General features: G+C 50.8%; 1 protein-coding gene across 6 annotated transcripts in view; it reads left to right on the forward strand.

The window, feature by feature from the left end:
- Positions 1–7,734, forward strand: part of MAN2A2 (mannosidase alpha class 2A member 2) — a 38,887-nt gene extending 31,153 nt beyond the window's left edge. The window contains exons 7-24 of one of the 6 annotated variants that reach the window (XR_015750832.1): positions 111–297; positions 450–627; positions 724–926; positions 1,016–1,198; positions 1,278–1,392; positions 1,490–1,557; positions 1,681–1,846; positions 2,121–2,357; positions 2,446–2,568; positions 3,469–3,583; positions 3,666–3,799; positions 3,896–4,037; positions 4,221–4,354; positions 5,128–5,205; positions 5,418–5,612; positions 5,753–5,863; positions 6,017–7,078; positions 7,131–7,734. Coding sequence is in view for 4 of the 6 variants with exons in the window: in XM_026684698.2 (XP_026540483.1) it covers positions 111–297; positions 450–627; positions 724–926; positions 1,016–1,198; positions 1,278–1,392; positions 1,490–1,557; positions 1,681–1,846; positions 2,121–2,357; positions 2,446–2,568; positions 3,469–3,583; positions 3,666–3,799; positions 3,896–4,037; positions 4,221–4,354; positions 5,128–5,205; positions 5,418–5,612; positions 5,753–5,863; positions 6,017–6,172 (2,525 nt within the window). In the remaining 2 variants the exon portion in view is untranslated. Of the gene's footprint in view, positions 1–110; positions 298–449; positions 628–723; positions 927–1,015; positions 1,199–1,277; positions 1,393–1,489; positions 1,558–1,680; positions 1,847–2,120; positions 2,358–2,445; positions 2,569–3,468; positions 3,584–3,665; positions 3,800–3,895; positions 4,038–4,220; positions 4,355–5,127; positions 5,206–5,417; positions 5,613–5,752; positions 5,864–6,016 lie in introns of all 6 variants that reach the window. The other 5 variants (XR_015750833.1, XM_026684698.2, XM_087973031.1 and 2 more) reach the window with 5 other exon arrangements.
- The last annotated feature ends 1,939 nt before the right edge of the window (positions 7,735–9,673 follow it).

Consider the following 9,673-nt stretch of genomic DNA (forward strand, 5'->3'; position numbering starts at 1 on the left):
CTCCCCTCCCCCATGTCACTTGGCTAGACTGCTTTGGTCCATGTGGGATCTGCGGGGCTGTTTGGGCACACGGGAGCGTGAATCTGCTCTGATTTTCCCCCCTCCCCCAGATCCAGACTCTAGCACAGACCTCCTCTGCCACATGATGCCTTTCTACAGTTACGATGTGCCCCACACTTGTGGGCCTGACCCAAAAATCTGCTGCCAATTTGACTTCAAGAGGCTGCCAGGCGGGCGCATCAACTGTCCCTGGAAAGTCCCTCCCAAGGCCATCACCAGTACCAATGTGGCCGAGCGGTGAGTGACCGAAAGTGGGTCTGGACCAGCCCTGCCTCTCCAACGCACTTGCAGCCCTTCCTGCTTTCTTCCTCGCAGCCCATTTGCTCTTGCCCTACTTTCCAAGCAGGCTCAGGGGCCTTGTCAGCCAGCCTGGCTTCCTCCCTTCCCAGGGCACAGCTTCTGCTTGACCAGTATCGGAAGAAGTCCAAGCTGTTCCGAAGCAGCGTCTTGCTGGTGCCCCTGGGAGATGACTTCCGCTATGACAAGCCCCAGGAATGGGATGCCCAGTTCCTCAATTACCAGCGTCTCTTTGACTTCCTGAATGCTCGCCCAGAGCTGCATGTTCAGGTGCTGCCCAATCTTGGGAAAGGAGCATAAAGTCAGGGTGGGATGGTGTCTTGCTGAGGTCCTGGCCTCTGACATGATGTTCACTCTCTCCCGCAGGCCCAGTTTGGGACACTCTCAGACTATTTTGATGCCCTCTACAAGCAGATGGGTATTGTCCCAGGCATGCGCCCACCTGGCTTCCCGGTGCTCAGTGGGGACTTTTTTTCCTATGCAGACCGGGAAGACCACTACTGGACAGGCTACTACACTTCCCGGCCTTTCTATAAGAGCATGGGACGAGTGCTCGAGGCCCATCTCCGGTGAGTGGCCTGCTGAGGAGGTGGTGCTCTGCTGGGGAATCATATCCCAGCACTGTGAACCTAATGGGCTCTTTGCCCTGTTGCCACAGGGCTGCCGAAACCTTATACAGCTTGGCTCTGAGTCACGCCCGCCACGCTGGCATAGAGAGTAGGTACCCACTGTCCGATTATGCCATGCTCACAGATGCCCGGCGCAATCTGGGACTCTTCCAGCATCACGATGCCATTACTGGCACTGCCAAGGAAGCAGTAGTAGTGGACTATGGTGTCAGGTAGGAGTAAACCTGGGCTGCTGGACAGGGGCAACAGAACTCAGCTTCATGCCTGGCTGACCTTCTTGTTCCGCAACAGACTGCTTCACTCGCTGATGAATGCCAAGAGGGTCATCATCAATGCTGCCCATTACTTGGTCCTGGCAGACAAGGAAGCCTACCACTACGACATGGCAATGCCCTTCCTTGGCACAGTGAGCTCTCATCTCCCTCTGCCTTTATGCCTGGAGGAATGTTAGCAAAGGGGTAGGGGCCCATTTGGGACACGCTCAGTCTCCTTCTTCCTTCCAGGATGAGACCCGTCTCAATCAGGACTCCTTGCCAGAGAAAATGGTGATCAAATTGGATGCCACACCCAGGTGGGAGAAGTGGGGTGGGAGTGCTGCCAGCCAGGGAAAGTGGGGTCCAGCAACAGTCCAGACTGAGTTCTGCTGCTGGTGGAGCCAGGGACAGAGCTTGCTAACCTCTCTGCCATCCTGCAGGTTTGTGGTGGTATTCAACCCCCTGGAGCAAGAGCGCCTGACTGTGGTGTCCCTGCTGGTGAACACCCCTCAGATCTGTGTCCTGAATGAGGAAGGACAGCCCCTTGCGGTGCAGCTCAGTGCCCAGTGGCAGTCTGCCACAGACATGGTGCCTGATGTCTTCCAGGTAGTTTAGGAGAATTGGCAGGGAAGACGGGAATCACAAAGGCAAATCTTGCAGTCTACAGAGAGCTTTTTAAATACATGCAGGTCTAGAGGGTCCATAGATTGTGTGGACCCGAATTTCATCTTCCAGTTTATGTCCCAATTAATCCAGAAAGTTCCTGAGGGAGGGAGCATGGAGGTGTGTGGATGCTTGGCTCCTTCATTGCATGGATGGATGGGCCTGTAAGGACCAAGGCTTATTCCTCCACCAGGCTTATTTTATTCTTCATTGACAGGTGTCTGTCATGATACGCCTGCCAGCACTGGGCCTCACCATCCTGCAACTGATCAAATCTTTTGATAGCCACAACATGCTGAAATCTTCAGTGCGCCTCTTCCTGCATGGTCATGACTTTGCTGGACATAAGCATGAAGCCGTCCCTGTACAGGTTCTGTCCACCGCCACAGATGATTTCTGCTTGGAGAACCAGCACATGAGAGCTTGTTTCTCAGGGCCAAGTGGCTCGCTCAAGGTGACCCGCAGAGGGGACAAGGCTGGAGGGAAAAGGGGAGGGCAGGGGGAGGAAATGCACTAACTGGTGTCCGGCTTGTGGACTGCAGAGTGTGCATCATGTTGGTGACAAACAAGAGCAGCAGCTGAGCAGCCAGTTCCTCATCTACGGGACCCGGACGACCAAGGACAAGAGCGGTGCCTATCTTTTCCTGCCCGATGGTGAAGCCAAGGTCTGAGTGGACTGCCTGGGCTGGGGTTGCTCACCTTTACCTGGTCCTCACTTGGACAGCCTGCTGAGCCTGCATCTTGTCTGTCTATCTGCCATGAAATGTGATGTTTGGCTGGCTTCCAAAAGGGTGGGATCAAGTCATGGAGGTCCCAGTCATCTCCTGGGAGACTTGTGGGCTTCCTTGGGTACCTGGTTGGCCGCTGGGAGAGCAGATCACGGGATGAGACGGGCTGGGGGGGACCTGATGCAGCTGGGGTTGCTTAGGATGGATGCTGCCTCGTGGTTTTCCAAATGGGCATGAAACACTGCCTTTCTTATCCCCAGGGATGGGAGGGCAGCTTTTGTGGGAGGTGGGAGACCCTTTTCTGCCCGTTTCCAGCATGAGAAAAGCAACTGTATTGCCAACCCATCAGGCCAAACCAACTTCAACCTGCAAAGAGCCTCTGTGCCTCCCAGTCTAATGATGGGGAGGCAGGTGAGGGGCATCCTAGCCATGGCTGCATTGACAGAGTGGCTGCCTGCTGAGTTCTGCCACGGATGTCTTTGGGCTCCTACTTCCACATCAGCAGTGCTTGCTTGGCTTTGATGGATGACTTACTCATCTCTTCTCTGGAGTAAATGCTCCACCTAATACTTGATAAGTGCCACAAAGAAGGTTTAATGGTTCATGGCTTTCAGAACAGCTGCTGTTGCTGCTCCTTCTGCTGATTTTTTGAGTCTGGGATTTCTCCAAAAAAGCTTGTTAATTGTTAACATTTTCAAACATGCACCTTTGTGTAATTGTTTTTAAATTGCATTATGTAGTACCATTAAAAACTAGCCAAAGGCAGGCTAGAAATAGATGAAGCTGGATCAGAGACACTTCCGCGCTTGCATTGGCTCCCCATTTCCTTCTTTGCAGCCCTACACCCCCAAGGACCCTCCAGTGGTGCGAGTGACTGAGGGCCCCTTTTTTTCAGAAGCAGCCATTTACTACCAGCACATCCAGGAAGTGGTCCGACTCTACAATGTGCCAGGTGAGAACTTTGGCCATGCTGCAGGAGGGGGTGTGGCTGTGCAGAATGGTGCAGTCACCTCACGTTGCGTCTCTGGCCACAGGGGTTGATGGCCTCTCTCTGGAGATCTCCTGCCTGGTTGACATTCGCGACCACGTCAACAGGGAGCTGGCCCTGCGCTTCAGCAGCAGCATTGAGAGTAAGGGCAGGTTCTTCACTGACCTGAATGGCTTTCAGGTAAAGGACTGGCAGAAGCTTGAACCACCCTTTACCCTCTCCCTGGTGCAGCTGGAGAAGCCACCTGCATGTTTGCCAACTGTGCCCACCCTGCAGATCCAGCCCCGGCAGTATCTGAAAAAACTGCCACTCCAGGCCAACTTCTATCCCATGCCAGTCATGGCCTACATCCAGGATAGCCAGCAGCGCTTGACTCTGCACACAGCCCAGGCCTTGGGAGTGTCCAGCCTTAGCAGTGGTGAGTGTGAGGGAGTGGATACAGAAGCACCCAGCAGCCAGTCTGGAGAAAAAGCCAGGAGGATGAGGGTTGTGCCTGAGGCCTGGGAGAAGAGGGAGAACTCTGCATTTGCTCAGAGGGACCCTGGTTGTGGGATGAGGCACCTCCTAACTGGGGTTTTCCTTTCTCTCCAACAATTGGCAGGCCAGCTGGAGGTGATTTTGGACCGGCGTCTCATGCAGGATGATAACCGTGGACTCGGACAAGGTCTGAAGGACAACAAACGCACCTGCAACCGCTTCCGCCTCCTGCTGGAGCGATTCAGCTCGGCAAACAAGGTAGGACGCCCTGGAGCTCTGCGGCTGCATCGGGCCGCCTCCTCGCCTGGGATTTCTTGGGGAAACCTTTTCAGTGCCTGCAGATAGGTTTCATTGAGCTGGATATTCAGAAGGGCTTGGGGAAATGATCTTAAATCCACCTGTGAGCAAAACTTGTTTCTTGCCATCAAGCAGCCAGCTGATTTTCTCCTTTGACTTTGGAAGGCAGAACAGTCATGGCCATGATCCTTGCGTGGAAGGTCTTCCGCCAAAGAAGCAGCCCTGTGGCCTTTCCTCTTGCCCCCATCCCTTCTGCGTTGCTGCCCTCTTGTCTCCTTTTCTGCCAGGAGAAACACAAACCATTTCCCTTCTGTTTCAGAAGAGAAAGTGGAAGGCATTTTTTCTCTCCTAGTCAATGGTCAGCATTTCATAGTGGGTGTGACTTATACACATGGCCTCCAGTTCAGAACAGGAGTGACAGAGAAAAGTAGATCCATCAGTAACAATGAGGTTAAAAAGAGAGAGAGAACTTTCTATTGGGAATAAATATAAATAGAGATCTGTTTAAGAGATATTAGATCTAACAGAGGGGCTAACAGCAAGGGAAATAAAGGAAGCCCAAGAGAGATGATCCAAACAGAAGGCAGGAAGGCCGCAGGAAGCAGATGGAACCGGCTCCTCTTCAGCCCTGCTGAGGGAATGACGAGCTTCCTGTCCGCGAGGGGTGTAGTCTGAGGCAGTGACATTCACTCTGGTAACTCACCTATTCTCATCGCCCCACCTCCACCCCCCAGAGCTCCAGCTTCTTTTCCAAACTGGCCTCCATGCTGAGAGACCTGGTCTTCCCCAGCAGCAAGGCTGGAAGCCCAGAGGTAAAATCTGGTCTTGTGGTGTAGTCTGGCCTTTCCCTGCCCTGTTGGTGTGTGTGTGTGTGTGTGTGTGTGTGTGTGTGTGTGTGTGTGTAAGCCCAGCCTAATGCTTAGTAGCCAATAGTAGAACAACTGTAGAGTCTCCTGTGGGGCTCATCTGAGGCTGAGGCTCCACGGCCTGTATGGCTGTCCATCTTCTCTCATTCTCACTGCAGGCCCAGGAGAACCAGCCCACCAGCTTCCCATCTCTACTCAGTCACATCACCTCCATGCACCTGAATGCGGAGGTTCTGACCATGCCGCTTGTCCAGGAAAAACTGCCCCCTCCAGCACTGAGGTCTTTTGAGCCATTTTCGATCACAGTGCCCTGCGACTTCCACCTTCTCAACCTTCGAACATTGCAAGGAGAGGTGAGCCCTGGCCTGGCAGAGCTGAGGAAAGAAGCCAAGCCCTTGGCCTAGACAACCCTTGCCTGCTTCCCCAGACTTCTCTGCCTGCTGAGCAGAAGCCCTTGAGCTTCCAGGTGGTACACAGGCTTTCTTCTTCCCAGGATGAGGCTTTGCCATCTGCTGAGACAGCTCTGATACTGCACCGGAAGGGCTTCGACTGTGGCCTGGAGGCCAGGAATCTGGGCTTCAATTGTACTACCACCCAGGGTGTGGTATGTCTAGAGTTCTTGGTTGCCCTGGAAGGAGAGGCACCAGGAATGGATGTTTGCTGGTGGGGGGAGTTTGTGTGAAGTTGCTTTAGGAAATTAAGGGGAGCTTGGGTTGCTGGGCGTTTTCACCCTCAGCTTTTGCCTCTTGCTCTCCAGCTGTCCCTAGGCAGCCTATTCCAGAGCCTGAACCTGATCTCCCTGCAGCCCTCTTCTTTGACACTGATGTATCCACTGACCATGGCCTCCCCCAACAGCACCACCATCCATCTTGACCCCATGGAGATTGCCACCTTCCGTCTTCGCCTCGCATAGCCTTCATTGGGAATTTCTGCGAATGGACCTTCATCCTCTTCTGGCACAGCTGTCCCAAAGGGTGCTGCTCCATGCCAGGCAGAGACAAAGACAAGACCCTTGGTCAGATGTCTCTTTTGATGCTGCAGAAATTGCTCTGGGTGTTGCCTGTGCCTGGAGGACTTGTGGTGCTGCTTCCAGAATTTGATTCTAGCTTGGCATGGAAGGCAGCGGACTATGTGACAAGGAGAGATGGCGGACGTTGTTTGAGCAGCAGTGAAGACCCCACTTCTGCTCTTCCCTGGCTCCGGAAACCATCTCTGCATTTGATTTGACTGATCCCAAACATGCAGAACAGCAAACACTTTAGAACAGAGGATGGGCCAAGTGAAGCTCCTGCAGCTTGAAGCAAAGCCCTCATCTCTGGGTGCTCACTTCCTCCAGAAAGAAGGGGGCGGGTGGGGGGGGCAGACTTGCAATCAGAGGTTGGGAAACATCTCCCCATATTTTTTTCTTAGAGGATGGAGTGTTTCCCCACAGTGTGAATTCTCAAGAGAAATGCTGACTACATTCATACTCTGAGCTAGAGGGAAGGAAAAAGCATTGATATGCTGCAAGGCTTTCCCCCCAAATCTCTGCTGCAGCTTGGTCCAAGACAACTTTTAGCTAGCACAAGGCTGAGTCTGCTGAAGGCCTGCCTTTTCATTATGGATGAAGACAGAAAACTCCCTGGACATTTCTGCTGCCTTTCCTGCCTTGAATCCAAGAGGAAAGCCTGCTGCTGTGTTGTGGTTAGTAAGAGCCAGCTGGCTCAGTCTCTTCCTTTCTGAAGGGTGAAGCCAGCAGTGCCAGCCCAGCTACAGAAGTGCAGAACATGCAGCTGAGGAGCAGCTCCTGCCCCAAGTGCCCTTTCTCCCTGGCCAACAGGCTCCTAGGCTAACTTTTGGGATGTGCCACCTGGACCCTTGGGGCACACCAGTGCATTTTGCATGGCACTTGTGTGCACAGCCCACATGCTTCTTATGGCTCAGTGTGTCATACAAACCCAGAAAACGCATTGGAATAAACCATGATGCAGCTAGCTCTCGGCTAGCATACTTTGTAAAGAAAGCCCCGTGACTCTAGCAAATCTGGTGGGATTGAGCCCTGCAGGATTGGTCATACTGCCCAGTTTTGATCTTAGGAAGGTGCTCCTCCCTGTCAGGCACTTGCCTCAAGGTTTCCAACTGCCATGAGGGCAACCTAGAAGTGGGCAAAGGCAGTAGAGTTTTTCTGCTCTTTGCTTCATTTCTGCAGGCTTCTTTCTCAGTGACAGGCTCTTCTTTGGATGTAGTATGTTTACAAACAGATTGATGGGTGGGCTGTCACTCCTAGTCTTATACCACAGGACCTTAAGAGATCTACCTACCCATAAGACTTGTACATAATGCATATGGCAAATGCTCTGAAACCTAAATTAGACCTTGGAATCTCTTAGTTTTCAGGGATGTTGATTACGTTAGGAGGAAGAGAACGCAAGCTACTGTTTTCTGTGTTGCTCAATTTGTGCTGCATTAACTCAGTGAACAGGATGTGAAAGTGCATCTTTGTGTCTTGTCTTTACCATAATTGTTGTGGGCGGTGGGGAGGGACCAGGAATCCATCAAGCAGAAGTGGACTCAGGTTGGCCTGCTCTGGCTGTCCCTCAACCAACAGAGCCAGTGAATGGGTTAGAATCAGGAAAATCGGTGTCTGGGATAAGAAACAGGGTCTCTGCAGCTTCTGTTCCCAAGATTAGTAAAACATGCAGTGGATGCATATAGTCCAGTCTCACCTTCCATATGAGGATAAAAAACAAACAACACAAACCACAGCTGAAGATCCACCTCAGGAAAAAAAAGATTCAGATGTTTGTGAAGTTCCAAGTGGATAAGTCTCAACTTATTGTTAAAACAGGCACCCTGAATGAATTTTGGGGCACAGTCAGCTTTAAGAAAAGCCAAATAGGCTTCTGGCGTTTTCTACAGCTGTGCAGTAATCCAGATCCCAAGTGTTAATTCCTAGTGCAGAGAGATCCATTGGCAGCTGCATAAAGTTACAGCAAAAAGTCCAACCCGCGTAGACAACACATGGTCCAAAATTCCTTGAAAACTTTAGTCACTGCATAGACCTAGTGTTCTTTATTTCTTCATCTTAGGAATTGTATAGCTCTGGTATGTAGGAAAAATATAAGTAATGCTAGTAAAAGGTTGAAGTATGGCACTCAGGCAGTCAAGCTGGTACATGGCAACACTTGGGACAAAACTACAGCTCTGTTGTCTGTGAAAGGCCAGCACAAAATAAGGGAAGTACACTACAAGCCACCACAGAGCAGGGCTGACTTCTTGGGTTCCTTACTTACTGAAATTTCAAAAATTATTTTGGCAGTAATTGCCAGTCTTAACTCATATGGGCCTTACCTTTCTTGATCCTTGCAGATTTGGGCTGTTTGCTTGTGGTTTTAGTTATGTGCCCCCCTTTTTGTATTTTTTATATTTGATCTTTTTGTCCCTTAATTTTTCAGAGCTCTTTATGCAACTATGCTGGTCTCATGAGGTGTCTTATTTTCTTTCTTTGTGGTGTATTGTTTTTGCTTGTGTCTTCATTATTACATTTTCAGGGTATTCCAAACATCTGGAACTATTTTTCCTTTTAGGATTTCCACCCATGGAATTTTTTTGTACTTTTTCTCTTAGCCTGTTGAATTCAGCTCTCTTAAACTCTACAATAGTCTGACTTGGTTCAGTTACCTGTGGTTGTATTATAGTTGCGCTATGGTGAATTCAAGTATGAGATGGTTACTCTCCCCCTACTTCCTCAACCATTCCATCCCTATTAGTAAGGATTAAGTCCCTCTAGTTCCCTCTTCTACCTTTTGTATGACAAAGTTGTGAGCGAGGCACATCAGGAACCCGTTTGATGTCCCACTACCTGCAGTTCCCCCCACCCCCCAATGTTATCAGGGTAGTTAAAAGTCTCCCATTAGTACTGTGTCGTATTTTCTGCACACCTTAGCAAAGGGTTCATCTACTTCCTCTGCTTGGTTCTGTGGTCTGTACACACCTATGGATAAGTCATTTATTTTTCCTCTAATTAGCCAAATACTTCCAAGGCGGCTTTCATTTCTAGTGTTGAATATTGGGTAATATTTCCTAACATACAATGCAACCCCCCGCCCTTAGGTCTGTTTCTTTTCAACAATGTATATCCTTCCAGATGTGTGTTCCAATCATATGTTTTGTCCTACCAAGTTTCAGTAGGTGCTACAATATGGTATTTGCCAGTAGTGGGATTAAAATATTGTTGCTACCAGTTCGGTGGGTGCGCTTTGCATGCATGCACACACTTTGCTTGCATGTGCATGCCAAGCACACATTGTGCACAGGCACAGAGACATTTGCGCAGGCGCAGAGGCATTCTGCCTTGCTTCCTGCAAGCCTGCCCAATCTCCCAGTCGCGCCAGCAGCTGCCGCACGACTCTATTCTGTGCTGTGCAAAGCAGCT

This window comes from Notechis scutatus, chromosome 11 (genome assembly GCF_049901735.1).
Source record: "Notechis scutatus isolate UNSWTSFEM ecotype Mainland chromosome 11, rNotScu1.2, whole genome shotgun sequence".
Lineage (NCBI taxonomy): Eukaryota > Metazoa > Chordata > Lepidosauria > Squamata > Elapidae > Notechis > Notechis scutatus.